Raw genomic sequence first — 18,032 nt, forward strand, 5'->3', positions numbered from 1 at the left:
GTCTATCTATCATCATGTCTATCTATCTAACATGTCTATCTATCTATCTATCATCATGTCTGTTTGTCTATCTATCATGTCTGTCTATCATCATGTCTATCTATCATGTCTGTCTGTCTATCATCATGTCTATCTATCTGTCTATCTATCATGTCTATCTGTCTGTCTATCTATCTATCATGTCTATCTGTCTATCTATCTATCATGTCTGTCTGTCTATCATCATGTCTGTCTATCTATCATGTCTATCTATCTATCATGTCTATCTGTCTGTCTGTCTGTCTATCATCATGTCTATCTATCTGTCTATATATCATCATGTCTATCTATCTATCATGTCTATCTATCTGTCTATCTATCTATCTATCATGTCTGTCTATCTATCTATCATGTCTATCTGTCTGTCTATCATGATGTCTATCTATCTATCATGTCTATCTGTCTGTCTATCATGATGTCTATCTGTCTGTCTATCATGTCTATCTGTCTGTCTATCTATCTTTCATGTCTATCTATCTATCATGTCTATCTGTCTGTCTGTCTATCATCATGTCTATCTATCTATCATGTCTATCTATCTGTCTATCTATCTATCATGTCTGTCTATCTATCTATCATGTCTATCTGTCTGTCTATCTATCTATCATGTCTGTCTATCTATCTATCATGTCTATCTGTCTGTCTATCATGATGTCTATCTATCTGTCTATCATGTCTATCTGTCTGTCTGTCTATCATCATGTCTATCTATCTGTCTATCATGTCTATCTATCATGTCTATCTATCTGTTTATCTATCATCATGTCTATCCGTCTATCTATCTATCTATCATGTCTATCTATCATGTCTATCTGTCTGTCTGTCTATCATCATGTCTATCTATCTGTCTATATATCATCATGTCTATCTGTCTGTCTATCTATCTATCATGTCTATCTATCTGTCTGTCTATCATCATGTCTATCTATCTGTCTATATATCATATCTATCTGTCTGTCTGTCTATCATCATGTCTATCTATCTATCGTGTCTATCTGTCTGTCTGTCTATCTATCATGTCTATCTATCATCATGTCTATCTATCTGTCTGTCTATCTATCATATCTGTCTATCTAACTATCTATCTATCTACAAAATGTAAAACTACTATAATTATTTTTAACTTGATTTCTGATTTACATATCACAAACAAATATATATATACACACACACACACACCAACATTAAAATAACATGCCTAAAATTGTGTAGGTCAACCAGCCCGTCTAGCACCAACAATCATCCCACGGTCCAAATCACTGATATGAGATTTTTTTTTCTTATTCTGATGGTTGATGTGAACATTAACTGAAGCTCCTGACCCATATATGCATGATTTTATGCACTGCACTGCTGCCACATGATTGGTGATACTTAGGTACTCGTATGCATGATTGTTGGTGCCAGACGGGCTGGTTTGAGTATTTCTGTAACTGCTGATCTTCTGGGATTTTCACACACAACAGTCTCTAGAATTTACTCTGAATGGTGCCAAAAACAAAAAGCATCCAGTGATCAGCAGTTCTGTGGAACGAAACGCCTTGTTGATGATAGAGGTCAACAGAGAATGGCCAGACTGGTTGGAACTGACAAAGCTTACGATAACTCAGATAACCACTCTGTACAACTGTGGTGAGAAGAATGGCGATGAAAAGGGGGTTGGCGCTGTTTTGGTGGCACGAGGAGGGCCAACACAATATTAGACAGTTGGTTTTAATGTTGTGGTTGATCGCTGTGTTTATATATATATATATATATATATATATATATATATATATATATATATGTATATATATAAACTTAGTTACTCAGATAGCACACGTACATCCCCGAGATATCTGTTCTAGATAATTTCATCTGGAAAGCGTCACAATCTTACAAACATCTGCTAAACATCTTAAAAATATCGTATTTATAAACATTCTCAACCATAAACATCTCAAAGACATTTGCTGAACAGGGCCGGATTAACCATATTGGCAATGGGCCATGTGCACCACGTGACGGCATTTGTAAAATTGTCCAAGGTCCATTTTTAATTGAATGGTTATTAAAGATTTTCAGTATGATTAATCAGGTGTAAATTATCCAGAGGTCTGGACTGCTACAAAAACAGCATTTGTCAGCGCTGGAAAGGATGGGCCAATTACACTCATTTATTAGTGGATGGGGGATTTTAGTAATGCTTTTATATAGGCAAGTTATTGAAAGGCAAGTGAGAAAATTACTATCCAGTGTAAAAATGTCTCCAATGAGATTTAAACTCCTGTACGATTTTTATTTTTTTAGATGAAACAGGGCGTAGATGATGCTGTCACCAGGTACATGTTCCTTTTCTCAGCGCTGAATAGGATGGACCAATCACAGTCGTTTATTCTTACTGGAAGAGGATTTTAAATGCTTATATAGATACCGCTGAAGCGGATTTACATTCACAGGCATGCATCCTTGAATTATCAAGTTTTATTCAAAGTAATCTAACTTAAAAATGTCTCCTATGAGATATAAATCGTTCTTAGATTTAAATGTAGATGAAAGGAGGATTTGGTTTTATGAGCCATCGAGCGCCCCTGCAGGAATTAAACACTTTGTCTTATATGACTCAGTCAGTGGCTGACAACATTTACAGCTTCAGTCTATTCCACACACAAAACTAGCGTATTAATTTAGAAAACATAGAAAATCACACGAGTCATATGGAGTTTGGAATAAGGGTTGGGGGGGTCCCTGGGCATTCATGCCCAGGGGCACTGAGTCTTAATCCGGCCCTGCTGCTGAAACTCTTATAAACATCAAAGACAACCGTTATTGACATACATCTTACAGATGTATTTTAGATGAGCCAACAGCATTAAAAAGACGTCTTCCAGATGTAAACACACACATCAAATAGACATCTGGGTGATGTTCTTGCACTATCAGGGACGAAATGTGTTTTGCTTTACCCAGATAGCACGCATACATCTCCGAGATGCCCGTTTTATATCTTTTTATCTGAAAAGCATCACAATCTTGTAAACATCTGCTAAACATCAGATCAGATTTATAAACATTCTTAATCAAAAACATCTCTAAGACATCTGCTGAACGTCTTATTGACATACGACACACATTAAATAGACGTCTGAGTGATGTACGTGTGCTATCAGAGTAAAGAACTGTGTTACGAGCACCAAAACACTTGAGTTCAGCAAGGCGAAGCTCAACAGATTGCTCTTCGAAAATCACCTAGACATTTTTTTTAACTCGTGTAATTCTCACTCTGATTATAACGCCGATCATAAAATAACAGTTTAAAGGTTAATACTAAATATGACTCAAAAACAAAATGGAATAAGCTAATTTATTTCTCACCTGATTCAGAAGGAAACTGGTAATTAATTGGTCAGGTTACCGATGTTATTGTGGTGATAGAAAAACTATTTGTTAATACAAATCAAACAACTGGAACCTTCACTGAAAACACCAATCTTTCCTTGCGTTCAGTGAATAATTCCCACTAAAGCCAAATATTCCATCTTCTTGAAGTTTTGTTAAATAATCCAAGACACTGAAGATGCTCTAATAATCTTCATGTATGACTGTCAACAGCCTCAGCAACAAAGATCTGTCTCTCTCTCTTTCTAAAACAGTGTTGCTGTAATCCAAACAAACTCTTTCTCGGTTGCTGCAGTGTGATCTCTCAGGACCAGGGGTGTTTGTAGATTTTTATCACCACTGGGACGCAGCACATTGACAAACCATGTTAACATTCATCGCCACACTGAACACTCTCAGCAAACAAATATGTAAAACTTCAGAGCTAATTAGCTTAAATCTACAACTAGCAATTTAAAGGAACAGTTCACTCAAAATTAAGTAATTCTCTCATCATTTACTCACCCTCATGCCATCCCAGATGTGTATGACTTTCTTTCTTCTGCTGAACGCAAACAAAGGTTTTATGAAGAATATCTCAGCTCTGTAGGTCCATATAATGCAAGTGAATGATGGTAAGAACTTTGAAGGTCCAAAAAGCACATAAAGGCAGCATAAAAGTAATCTATAATGCTCCAGTGGTTTAATCTATTTCTTCAGAAGTGATATTATAGGTGTAGGTGAGAAACAGATCAATATTGAAGTCATTTTTAATTCAGTCATTTCACGTTTACATTTTTCTTCTTTTGTTTTTGCCAATTTGCATTCTTTGTTCATATCGCCACCTACCGGTTTGGGCTGGTCTTACAAAAGTGGGATTTATAGCAAAAAGAGGACTTAAATATTGATCTGTTTCTCACCCACACCTTTCATATCACTTTTGAATATATAGATTTAACCACTGTCTTTTAGATTACTTTTATGCTGCCTTTATGTGATTTTTGGACCTTTGGAATTCTGGTCACCATTCACTTGCATTCAATGGACCAACAGAGCTGAAATGTTCTTCCAAAAATCTTAATTTGTGTTCTGCATAAGAAAGAAATTCACACACATCTGGGATGGCATGAGGGTGAGTAAATGATGAGAGAATTTTCATTTTGGGATGAACTCTTCCTTTAATGGGCAAACAAACTAGCTGGATCTTACGGATGACCACATAACAAAGTTTGTGATAGAAGCAAGAGATTAGCAAGCAACAGATTTTTGACATGTCACTCATGTCAGTTAACAAGCAAACTATATCAAATCCATGCAGAAGAAATGGTAAAACAGGATATCAATGAACAACAACTTCAACTAAATTCAAATCGCTACTCATGTATTCATTTGGCAGACGCTTTTATCCAAAGCGACTTACAAAAGAGGAAAACATAAGCAAGACAGTGGTACGAAAAGTGCCATACTACAAAGTTTCACTATCATCAGAATAGTATACAAAAAAGATTTAAATGCAACAAGAATTGTAAATAATTGTGTGTTTTGGTGCCTCTTTGTTTTGGTACGACAAGGCGACGTTCCTTATCCAACCGCAGGCTTCTGGTGGGAACGTAGCTCTGCATAAATGTTTTTGGGTATGCTGGAGCAGACCCAGTGACTGTTTTGTATGCCAGCATCAGGGCCTTGAATTTAATATGTGCATGAACCAGCAGCCAGTGGAGAGAGACAAAGAGTGGTGTAACGTGCTCTCTTAGGTTCATTAAAGACCAGACGTGCTGCTGCATTCTGGATCATTTGCAGGGGTCTAATTGCACATGCAGGAAGTCCTGCAATGAGAGCGTTACAGTAGTCCGGTCTAGTTATGACAAGTGACCGAACAAGCAGTTGTGTGGCATGTACAGAGAGGAAGGGTCTTATCTTCCTGATATTGTAGAGTGTAAATCTACATGATCTTGCCGTCTTTGAGATGTGGTCTTTGAAATTTAGCTCATCATCAATGGTTACCCCTAGATTTCTGACCGTTTGGAAGGCGAAACTGTAGTTGGACCCAGTTGCACAGTGATGTTGTGTTCAACAGCAGGGTTGGCTGGAAAGACAAGGAGTTCGGTCTACAAACTAGTTACAAACTCATTAACTCAGCTGACAACATAGGCTTGGTAAACACCTTCCAGTCTTTCTTACAAGTTGATTAGTAACATTAATTATCTTTGCATATGTGGTTCTATTGCAGGTAAGGAGGGGAAAATAGGGCCACAGGGGGGCGAAGGTATATTGTTTGGAAAGGTCCCTAATGAGGAAAAATGTTCACTTCATCAGGCATCACAATTAGTCTTTTGTTTTGAAACATATTTCCCAGATCAGTCTATTGGTTCACGGTTCATTGGTGCACAATATAACTATACTGGGGCTTGTGCCCCAGTAAAAGGGTCTAGCAACGCCCCTGCTCATGAGGACAGCCCATCCTCAATGGAACTAGAAATGTGTTGTTGCACAATTTTTTCATCCAAATATGTTCCATGTGTTCAAGGCTTATATTAAGTTTATATTTGCATTTTTTTAAATTATTTAGTGTTAATTCATTTTTTTAAATTATACTTTGTATAATATTAACCTGTAACAAGTTTTAAAAATGAGTTACCACAGCTGCAATGAGGCTTCTAAGCTGTTGAGGGAGTAACGGTAGACAGTAAATTTGGCATTTTTCTCTTCTTTTGGAAAGCTGTGAAAGTGTAATAGTGGAGTTTTTCTTTTGCTGTTGGACCAAATGGGCAAGTAAAAATTCTATTTAGCATGGTCTTCCATTCACCAATATACAAGTTTAACCTGCTATCGTTTACTTCTGCATTACAAACCCAAATACTGTATGTGAAAAGGTCCATTTATTCCAGTGTGTTTAAATATGACCGTTAACATTTCATTCTGATTAAGAAATCTGTCTGTAGATTACACATCATTTTATTTACTTTTTCACAAATACAAATTTTTCCTTCACATTTGAGAAAAAACAGCAGTTCTTGAAATAGAAATATTCAGCAGTATTTGTCTGTAAAAAGAACATTTAGAATGTTTCGCTAATTTACATTTATGCATTTGACAGACGCTTTTATCCAAAGCGACTTACAGTGCACTTATTACAGGGACAATCCCCCCGGAGCAACCTGGAGTTAAGTGCCTTACTCAAGGACACAATGGTGGTGGCTGTGGGGCTCAAACCAGCATCCTTCTGATTACCAGTTACGTGCTTAGACCACTACACCACCACCAATTTAACATCTTAAATATAGAAAAACATTTGCTAACAATATTTGTGAACAAGATACACAATCAACATAATTGTTAGAACCTAGTTCAGTCATTTAATTAACATTTCACAGAAATAGAATAAAATAAATGATCATATGAATCAGACTTGGCATCTAATGAAATCTAAATTGAAAACATTCATTGTGTCATTGCCAGTCATCTTTGCAAGTAGCCTATGTTGCACACTACAGATGAGATGCTTGCATTTTACAGACATGTCATTTATACTTAAAATATTGGGTGGAGTTTTGTTCAAGGGGCAGGTGTTAATTAACTTTAACACAAAAATACACACACACACACACACACACACACACATATATATATATATATATATATATATATATATATATATATATATATATATATATATATATATTTATTATTTATATATAGAAGTGTGTGTGTGTTAAAAATTATAGTCACCAAAATTCTTATATTTAGAGGCTTTTGTTTCTCTGATAGTCATTCCTCAGCAGTTCATTTTAAGATCAATGCAATGCCCGCTGATGGCTATTTACGTGGTTTAATTATGACTCAACCAAAGGTTAGTGACTGCAGTTCATAGGCGGATTCCGCAAAGGACTCTGGCGGCCTCTACCGGTTAGAGCGGGTAGTGCGGCACGCTGATGTGCTGATGAAACGCGCCGTGGTGCGGGCTATACAGAAGCTCCGTGGCCGGACTGCTCAGGCCCGTGCACAGCGGTTCGTGGTTGCTCAAGACCGTGGATAGATATTTGGCCTCTTCTGTGAGTCTCTTCACCTCTTTCCTCAGCACTGCGTTTTCCTTCTCCAAACTTTCACTCTCCTACAGCACAGACAGAAAACAGGCATGGGGTGTTAAAGCTGAAGCATGACATTCTGCGCCACTAACGGAATTGCAGAAATAAACATTGGCTTCTGAAGATATGGATTGAACCACTGGAGTCATATGGATTACTTTTATGCTGCCTTTGTGTGCTTTTTGGAATGTTAAAGTTCTGGCCACACATTGTATGGACCTACAGAGCTGAGATATTTTTCCAAGATTTTTTTTGTACATTTTTTTAACAAAATGTGAGTGGTGTTTACCCGACCTAAACATGCTGGATTTGAGGTTGTCATTCATGTCCATAACATATCTTGAGTTACTCACCAAAGAGCTAGGAATTTTAAGCAATACCTAATCCTAAGTATGAGCCTGGAGCAAACACCACTAAATAAAGGTGCACTCATTAAAAAGTGTTACTCCTTGAGAAATTAATTGTAATTGTGAAACATGTTTATAAAATAATGACCACTCACATAATAGGATGACGCTGGTCATATCAGAAACCTTGTAAAAGCTCTTTTATTCTACATGGAGAGGGTCCCCTCATGGGGGCTGCCATGTTAGGATCACATGACCAATCAAATACCGCCCTGTTATTAGACACGTTCCCTCAGGGATTTAATTAATCATAGCTGACTGTGAATAGTGAATTTCTGCATTGGCCTTGGTAACAGAAAACTAATGATGCTGTTCCATGCCTCTAGGGGTCAGTGTAAGCCCAAACTACATACTGAGTACACCTTTAACAAACCCTACATTTCATGAGACATGCATTTTGTGTTCCGTCCTCTAGAGGTAGTCACAGCTTATGAACTTCACAGAATGAAGACAAATAATCATTGCTTACACTAAATTCTATCAATTATAACTGAGATCCTTTTTCATGACAGATGTCTCGTAAACAACACATTTATTATAACTGATTTAGATCCTAAAAACATATTCAATTATTTATAAAACGCTCTGTGAAGTCAGTTTTATTTCTTAAGCATTTTTCACAATACATATTGCTACTAATTGACCATTAAAACCTCCCAGTGAGCTAAAGAAAGAAATCCATAGGCTGTTTTTGTAGATGACGAAACCTTGGGGGAGCCATCCTCTTCTGGCAGACACCTATTTAAATATATGTCCATAAGCCAAATTTTAACTTGCTAAATAATGTTTACTATAATATGCTGGGAATTGATGAGTGTGTACATTATTTGTTTACATTTTCAGAATGTTAAAAACACTGATAACCCCACTTTATGGTCTTTATTGGCCAAGAATGTAGTGGTGGCTCAGTGGTTGCTCAGTGGTTGAGGCTCAGGGTTACTGACCAGAAGGTTGGGGGTTCAAGCCCCAGCACCACCAAGATGCCACTGTTGGGCCCTTGAGCAAGGCCCAAAAACCTGAGCATCTGCTCCAGGGGTGCTGTATCATGGCTGACCCTGCACTCTGACCCCAGCTTAGCTGGGATATGTGAAAACGAATAAATTTCACTGTATATATGCAAAAAACTGTGTGTATAATATGTGACCAAATAAAGGATTCTTCTTCTTATTATTATTTACATGTTTGAGTGAAGTTACTCTATAGGGGGTCATGATGGTTCCCGCTCAGAGATGTCACCGGTCTGTGAGCTGCATCTATACTAGCCGCTTCACTGCCTTCCAGTCACTCTATGGTAAAGCCCCTCTGACAAGCGTCATTCAGCTTTATCTGCCCACGGCCCCTTAGCGACACCTTACCAGAAATGACAGCTGAACACTCCCCTTGACGGCCCACGTTTCTCAGACAGGCCTCAACAAAAAAACATGCCATGAGAAGACACTACAGGAAACGTGTCATAAGGAGGGAAATTTCAGCTTCCTGTTTATCAAGCATACCCGTAAAGAGTGTAACCACATAATACACTGAACAGAGAAGAGTGAGTCCTACTCACATTATAGACCCAGAATCTATCTTTACCACTGTATATTGAACTTTGGACACATCAAAAGTGCCTCTGTTTGGTTGGAGTTTTACAAACTACAACAGCAAAGCAGATTATGAGCTTAATCCTTATCTTTAAAGGGCTAGGTCACCCAAAAATGAAACTTCTGTCATCATTTACACAATGGAACCCAAACCGAGAAATGTTTAAGAATGTAGCGGTCGCTTTTTTCCATGCACTTACAATGAATGGGGACTGGAGCTTTATTGTTTCAAAAGGACCATAATAGTGATCCATATGATGCTCAAGTCATACAATAATTTTGACAGACCCAAATTTAAATTAAGTCATAATGCACTTAGCTAATACAGTGCATAATATAGCTAATCTAATGCATTCATTGTAATTGCATGGTTAGTACATTCTATCAAATGTCTCTGTGGGTTAGGGTTTAGAAGCTGCTCTGGATATTACATTAATAACATTACTCAAATCTGCTGATTTTTGACCTATGTGTACATTTCTCAAAAGCTGCAACCTGATTTGCAGTTCCTGGTATGTCGTATATGTGTTGGGGAAACATCTCCCACTTTGTTTTTAACCGATTGAGTTCAGGGAAACTCTGATAAGGTTAGTGCGTGTGTGTTATCTAGGGCTGTAACTAACAATTGTTTTGATAATCGATTATTTAACAATTATTTGCCTATTCAGCGATTATTGCAATGATTAATCATTAGCTTTTAACCGATTATTCAGCTTGTGCCCCGACTGAAAAGGTTTTATTAAACGGGCTTGCTAACAATAAAGAGGATAAAGTCATCTTTTAAAAATACCTCAAAATGACATTCACTGAATTTAAGGAATAAATACTACTAAGTTTAATTCAGTAAAGAAATTCACTGCAAAAAAAATCATATTATTATCAAGTGTTTTTGTCTTGTTTTCCATTTAAAATGGTCTAAAAAGCATTAAAGCAAGATACATTTACTTGAGAAGTAACATATAAGATATTTAGACTTGCTTTAAGAGAATGTATCTTAAATATAAATGTATATTGTATATAAGTGTATTTGTTCACTTTGTTACACTTCTGCGAGTGCAGTAAAGACAAAATATACCTATATTCAAGATCTATTCTCTAAAAGCAAGTATTATTAATAAAGCTGCTTATTGCCAATTTTCTTCACGATAAGAAACACACAGTGACATATATTATGATTCAATTAGTCGCAAGCCATCATGTTATAATCTAGCTGCATTAAACATGCACGCTCGAGGGATGAGCGGCCTGTGACAGAGTGTGCATCAGCCGGGTGCAGTTTCAATCTCTCCCCTTAGATCAGGACCAGTGGTGGATTTAGGCATCGCGACATGGGCAGTCGCCCAGGGTGGCATCTTGGGGGGGCGGCACGAGGCTGCGGAACTCCCCCCCACTTATTCCATAATGAGAGTGCTTCTGTATTTACTTATTTGCTATTTTTGCATTATAATTCCCTCATAATTTGTGATCTACATCACCTGAAGCTGTTTGGAAAGTTTAGAGTGCATCTGGACTGTGAGCAGTGTAATTCTTCCTCTCCTCAGTCAGGCGTGAACTGCCGTGCTGCTCTCACGTTCAATCATACGAATTTCATATGATGTCATGTTCTGTTAAATGACTTCAAACTACTATTCGACAACGAAACATTTTTGTAAAGTCATGTTTAACTGCACTGGGCCCACAGAGACGCCGAGGAGCACAACCTTCCGAAGCAGTGAAAGGACATGAGTAATAACAGAGGGAAACACCCATATAACACAGACACACAGATACTGAATGAAAGTGATGGGGGGTTTTGGCTTTGAGTAAGGGCCAGATGCAATCAAACGGTTTGGTGACTGTTAGACAGGCGTGTGCTTGAATTTAGAACTGGCAAATTAAAATTTTAACACACAACAAATGCATGAAACAACATGCACTGAATATGCACAAAATCACAACATTTCTATAAGTAGACATGCAAAAATGAGGACTGTTGTTGTCTTGATAAAATACCAAGAATTTGAGAGGTGCACGTCCTCTCTATTCAGCTGAGCGTTTCACCCACACAAAGTAATTAATGCCAGAATCTGAAGCAAACAAGACAAGAGCCCACAACAAGTGTGAAACACAACAGAAGCCGTGACGCATCACCACATGGTCAGTAACGCTTCATGTAAATACATTCAGAGCAGAGCAGCATCAACGCCTGTAACACAGCTGGACACACTGATGCTAAACTCTTTTGTCTTTTAGTGTTTGTCTTACGTTCAGGGTTGGTTGTTTCTTCTAACAGTGATTCTTGGGCTGCCCAAACCTTAAAACTCTCTCCTATTCATGGCATGGAGGGGGTAACTTTTGATGCCAACGCATTACTGATATCTAAACAATCAAGGGCTATTTCGCCCCCCTGAGTGATGGCGAAATGATCAATGTTACCCTCTGTTAACTTACAAAAATCTGGGTTACAGTAAGGCACTTACAATGGAAGTGAATGGGGCCAATCCGTAAACGTTAAAATCATATTTCAAAAGTATAGTAACAAGACGTAAACAGTATGCGCTTTAACACGATTTTAGCGTTTAATAACCTTTTCTGTGTAAAGTTGTAGTCAATTTTATAACTTTGTTGCCATGACGATGAAATGTCAACAAACCCTAAAATGACAAAAAATTATGATTTAAGCAACTTTAGAGCTCAAATAATACACGCGTTTTAATGTAAGTGCTTTTATAAAACTATAAGCTTCACGTTTATGTCTTTAAACCCTCCAAAAATTGGCCTCCATTGTAAATGCCTCACTTTAACCTCAATTTTTGTTTTTTGTTTTTAAAGATAAAAATAAATTTTTGTGGTAATCAACATTATACCACAAATGCTGTCAGTAGAGCTCAACTTGTATTGAACCTAGAATATCCCTTCGTCACTATTTGTAAGGTCAACTTAACTAAATGTAGAAAGTTAATGGAAGGTGTTTGTTCTGTTGTATAATCACTGTTCACAGAACTTTATTTTAACTAGTATGGAACTAAATCTCCGATGTGTATCAGGTCAGTTTAGGGATTGAATTTGAAAGCTCTCACCAGGTGCAGGCTGTCTGCTCTCTGAGTTTGTCGCATTCGGCTCTTCTGCGCCGCAATTCGGTTCTTCTCTCGCCTCATCACCTTCCTTACGTCATCCGTTGAACCCTGAAAATCAGTGCACACGAGACGAGTTCACATGTGTGTCAGCAAGAAAATACACGACTTTAGAGTCAACATGAAACAGCATTTGCAAACCCTTTTACTGACCTAATGTGACGGATTTCAAAATGAAACAGAATATTCAACGAGAACGTTTTGGGAATTGATTGAATGATGAAAAAAGGGGCATTCCATGCCAGAATCGTGCCAGACTTTAAGCGAGTTTGTAGTTAATTGTGGACGACTAAAACACGCTAGCACCTACTTTTCACAAGGTTTTTGAATGGTAAGTTTAAAAAAGCTGCATTACCTACAAAAGAAGCCTAAAAAAGTACACTAACTGTTTACAATAAGAGTGGGAACATATATTAAAGGTAGAGTTTAATATGTATTAAAGCTCTGTAGGTACATATAATGCAAGTGAATGATGGCAAGAACATTGCATCCAAAATGCACATAAAGTCAGCATAAAATTCATCTATGAGACTCCAGTGGTTTAATCCATGTCTTCAGAAGCAATATGACAGGTGTGGGTGAGAAACTGATCAATATTTAAGTCCTTTTTTTACTATAAATTCTCCTGCCCAGTAGGTGGCGATATGTACGAAGAATGTGAATCGCCAAAAACAAAAGAAGAATGTGAAAGTGAAGATTTATAGTAAAAAAAGGACTTAAATATTGATCTGTATCTCACCCACACCTGTCATTTAGGCTTCTGAAGACATGGATTTAATCACTTATGGATTGATGGAGTCTTATGGATTATTTTAATGCTGCCTTTATGTTATTTTTTGAAAAACGTGCATTTTCAGGACCTACAGAGATAAGATATTATTCTAAAAATCTTTCCTGCAGAAGAAAGTAAGTCATACACATCCGGGATGGCATGAAGGTGAGTAAATGATGAGAAAATTGTCATTTTTGGGTGAACTATCCCTTTAAGGCAGTATTAAAGAAACTTTCGGCGTTCAACACAAGTTTAGCTCTATCGACAGCATTTGTAGCATAATGCTGATTGCCACAAAAATATTTTTTTTTACTCGTCACGATTTATATAAAAAAAGTACAAATTGCAGGTACATAAATGCACTTATAATGGAAGTGAATGGAACGAGTCCATAAACACCGTTTCAAAAGTATATTCACAAGACAAATACATTATAATGTTAGCATCATTTTAGTATGATAAAATCGCTTACTAACCTCATCTGGGTAAAGTTATATCGTATATAACGACTTCGTTGGCTTCGTAATGACGACGTAGCGCCGGTATACCCTGTAATCCCGGCATTGGATATAACAACACAGATACGGTTAGTAGGCAATTTTATCACACTAAAATCATGTTAACAGATATAAGGTTTACATGATGTGACTATACTTTTGAAACTATGTGTATTTTAGCGTTTATGGACTGGCCCCATTCACTTCCATTGTTAAGTGCCTTAATGTAATCGCAACTTTGGCTGAGGGACAAATAAATGAGGGATGAGTTTAAATAATTACTTTGTATTAAACAGCATCATGCCACAAATGCTGTCGATTGAGCTGAAATTGTATTCAACCCAGAATGTTTTTTAAGTAGGTCAATGTTGATTTCATCTTGACTTTAAGACATGAAGGGTCCCACCATGTAACTGTTAAATCAGCATGACCAAGGATCACTTTTTCTCCTACGGAGCTGATTTTTACTTATTTATATTTTCATGTTCCTGGCAGTTTTAAAAACAACCCCTTGGTTAAAAGGCACCTCTTACAGGTAGTCATAGGTTTGACATTTTCAAAGATAGAAGCCAATCTTTTCCCACAACCCCATGACGTTATTTACTGAACCCACAAGAACCAGACTGACTTTTTCCACATGACAAATTCCCCACAACATGAGACCCTTCAAAAGTGTGTGTGTGTGCTGATGTTAAATGGTCTTTGTTGTCATATAGCCACATATTGTATGTTCTTGTGTTTATAGCTAAGCTGCATTCCTCTCTATTTCCCCCTGGTTACATCTTTTTATCAAATTAGTTCATTGGGTAGATCAGACCAATTTTCAAATGTTGTAAGCTACGCTGCTTCAGTGGTATAAAAAGGTATTTGCAGTTACTGACAGCTGATTGCAAGGTATCCAAGCAGAGTAACCGCAAGAAACTTGTTTTTGTGAAATGTTTTTCTTGAAGAGTGTGCTTGCGCTATCTTTATTTTGTCAAAAAACTCTTTGGGGCCGCTGACTTTTTCCATGTATGTGCATGTAAAAAGAATAAACCAGGATTTACAGTGCTGTTATGGGTTAAGGATTTCCTCTCATTGATAAATGTCTCTAGTCACTGGAGACTGTCTCTAGGTTGGAGAGGATGTGTAGACTGTTGCAGTCAGATCGACTCATCTGTGCCATCTTAACGGCAGTTTCACAATCACTAACGTTCTGACAAACTCTCACGCTCATTAGAGTCCCTGCATTGTAGATAGATACTAAAGATAATTATTTTTACAAATGTTGAAATATAGAATTTCAGGGTACCAGCAGCATGAGAATGGGTCGATCTAAGGGGTTAAAATCACCAAATGCTTCTTGACTTCGACACTCAAAAGCACTTCTGATGCCTGCATGACTCCTACTTTTCTACACACATACGCACATGTGCAGAAATGCATAAATACATGCACAAACACTCACTCACCCACCCATTCATAATTAATTATATAGACAGTATTTGAAATGCCTGTGTGATCGACTGTAAAATAAGTGGAACGTACCAACCTGTCACTAATGTTTTGCAAGTTCACTGATTATGATTATGTGCATGTTGCATCACTTTCAGATGTTTCAATGTAGAATAAAAGCTCATTTTAAGAAGATGCAAAATATTATCACTTTCATCAGATAATAATTGGTCATAATTAGATTTATATTATTGTAGCAATATTTCTTGATAGAAGTCATCATCGTTATAATTAAATAATGTTTTAAATGCATTTCCAGAAAGGGTCTGGTTTTGCCATGTTGTAGTGACCGAATGTCCCTTCAAGTATAGTAAAACCTGAAATCACCTACAGTACATTGTGGAGGAAAACAGTTTAATAAACATTAAAGATATACCGATAATCGGTTCGGCCGATATTTTAAACCGATATTTACACTTTTCCACCTAATCTTGTTTCTTTAATATCAGGTTTCACTATATAAAGTTAGACACAAAAGACTTGAATTTCTTTTTATTAATTAGCATTTTTTTAGCTATTGTATATTGCAACTTAAACTACTTAAATGCATTTTTTGTAGACTTTGCTTCAGAGGATAGTGATAAATTATGAAGTTGTTATTTGGTTAAAAAAGTAGGTAAGTAGTTTTGTATCTGTTTTGTATAAGTCATTATAAACATATGTAATAATGAAGAAAAAAAAAGGTTTGTTTGAAGGTTAGGTTTAGGTGTAGGGAATAATAAATATCATTAACACTGTAAAAAACCTGTAAAAGTCTACAGAAAGTCCCTTTCATGATATAAAAACACGTGCATGTGTTTATGGGGAGTATTGAGGAAAAAGCAGGAGCTGGTGCTGGTTGAGTCTCTCTTACCTGTTTATTGCCCGGTGATGGGGATTTGGTGTAGCTGGAATCGTTACTGTCAGAGCCCTGTGCCATGCCACTTCAGTCCCTCCTTCAGCGTCTGTCACTGTCTTTCAGTCTGTCTTGCAATCTGTCTCTCTGTCTGTCTGTCTCAGAGTATGTAAGACTGCATGTGCTCAGCAGAGAGAACTGAACTAATCATGGTCCACTGACGAATGAGTAGATACTGCAGCTCTAGCACTTTCTTTTTCTCTCTCTCTCTCTCTCTCTCTCTCTCTCTCTCTCTCACACACACACACACACACAGCCTAATTAGCGATGTGTGATGTGGTCTTTAGATAGAAACCTCTACAGCACTAGACTGGAAGTCACATGGTTCCTGGAAACTTTGCATAAAGCTAATTCACAGTAGAGCCGACGAACCCTCAGAATGAGGACAAACGGACAGGTCACCGCTTCATATTTTCTCCAAATGTACATCGCCCCCAAAGAAGTATTTGGACACTTATGAATGCATTGCATTAGATGACAGAATATCAAAGCAAATGGCATTTATTTCAATGAAAGATTGCATAAGCACGGTTTTCAAGCCAAACATTTCACAAAAAGACATTTGTTCCATTTTAAACGATAAAACCATAGATAAAATGTCCAAAATCAAGATCTAAAGTGTTTGGACACTTTCTGGGTATCACATGTAGTGTTAGTTAATGTGCCAACTCAGTAACACTTTACAATAAGGTTCCATTCATTTACATTAGTTAATGCATTAGGTATCATGAACTAACAACGAACAATATATATTTTACAGCATTTATTCATCTTTGTTTTAACAACTGTTCAGTGTTGGTGCAATGAACATAGTGATGTCAACTAATGTTAACACATACTTTTACAACACTTGTGTTACTGTATATTGAAATAAACATTAATCAAGATTAATAAATGCTGTTTAAGTCTTGCTCACTGTCAGTTAATGTTAACAAATCGAACCTTATTGTAAAGTGTTACCAATTACTCTACTAGGACACTTGAGTGAACTTTAGGGGAACTGATTTCACACTAAAACTGAATTGGTTAAAAAGCATCACAAAAATGACGTGTTAATCTAATGGCACACTAGTTAATTGGTTCATATAGTCCTGGAGCACATTAAAGTAAACATATTTGGCATGCAATCCATAACGGGTGGCGGGGGGGGGGGGTTGCTCAAGCACAGGACTGAGATCACCCTGTGGATCCCCCTGTGGACTATCTGAATAAAGGTCTAAAGCAATAAATCGAAAGACAATGTTTGAAATGATTGGTATTGGTAATATGAAATATAAAGATGGAGTGGTGTCTGAAGAATCGTCTAGGGTGCGAAGGAAGCAGCCGCTTATTTATCATTGGGATTACTTTGCATTTTACTGTCATTTGTTTAATTGAATGTTTAGTCTATTCAGTTGGACAACATTTATCCATATAAATGATGCAATCCAAAGTGCATTTAAACAGCGATGAAACACTTTAAGATGTGTTACATTCATACGAGCAGACAGATAAATAATTTTAAAGTAAAAAAAAAAAATAGAAATAAACCTAATGTAAATTGACATGTAAACATTTAGCTGTATGCTAATCTAAAATGCTTATAAGCCTTGTGCAAATTGACTGTTTTAAAATCTCCATATCGAAAATACTAGAAAAGGTAGTATCCTCCCAAATATGTTAATTTCAACAGAGAATTAGTATATATGAACAATTTTAGTCAGGATTTAGGCCTCATCACAGTACAGAGACTTCAATTATCAGAGTTACAAATGACTTGCTCTTATCGTCTGATCGCGGCTGCATTTCTC

The 18,032-nt window shown here is 37.0% G+C and overlaps 1 protein-coding gene across 1 annotated transcript; it reads right to left on the reverse strand.

Moving 5' to 3' along the window:
- Positions 1-7,113: 7,113 nt before the first annotated feature.
- On the reverse strand, positions 7,114-16,364 carry LOC127622495 (basic leucine zipper transcriptional factor ATF-like). The gene is made up of 3 exons (XM_052096592.1): positions 16,201-16,364; positions 12,531-12,635; positions 7,114-7,507 (listed from the first exon to the last, which is right to left on the reverse strand). The coding sequence occupies exons 1-3, from the start codon at positions 16,264-16,266 to the stop codon at positions 7,304-7,306; spliced, it is 375 nt and encodes a 124-aa protein (XP_051952552.1). The 5' UTR covers positions 16,267-16,364; the 3' UTR covers positions 7,114-7,303.
- Between the last annotated feature and the right edge of the window lie 1,668 nt (positions 16,365-18,032).

The sequence above is a fragment of the Xyrauchen texanus genome, chromosome 28, assembly GCF_025860055.1.
Source record: "Xyrauchen texanus isolate HMW12.3.18 chromosome 28, RBS_HiC_50CHRs, whole genome shotgun sequence".
NCBI classification, from domain to species: Eukaryota; Metazoa; Chordata; class Actinopteri; order Cypriniformes; family Catostomidae; genus Xyrauchen; species Xyrauchen texanus.

Bases quoted from the DNA above. Each gene is read 5' to 3' on its own strand.
- LOC127622495 (XM_052096592.1), bottom strand. From the start codon at position 16,266: ATGGCACAGGGCTCTGACAGTAACGATTCCAGCTACACCAAATCCCCA. The intron at 12,636-16,200 runs GTAAGAGAGACT...ACTGATTTTCAG, and splicing joins CATCACCGGGCAATAAACAG to GGTTCAACGGATGACGTAAG. The intron at 7,508-12,530 runs GTGAGAGCTTTC...TCTGTGCTGTAG, and splicing joins GAGCAGACAGCCTGCACCTG to GAGAGTGAAAGTTTGGAGAA.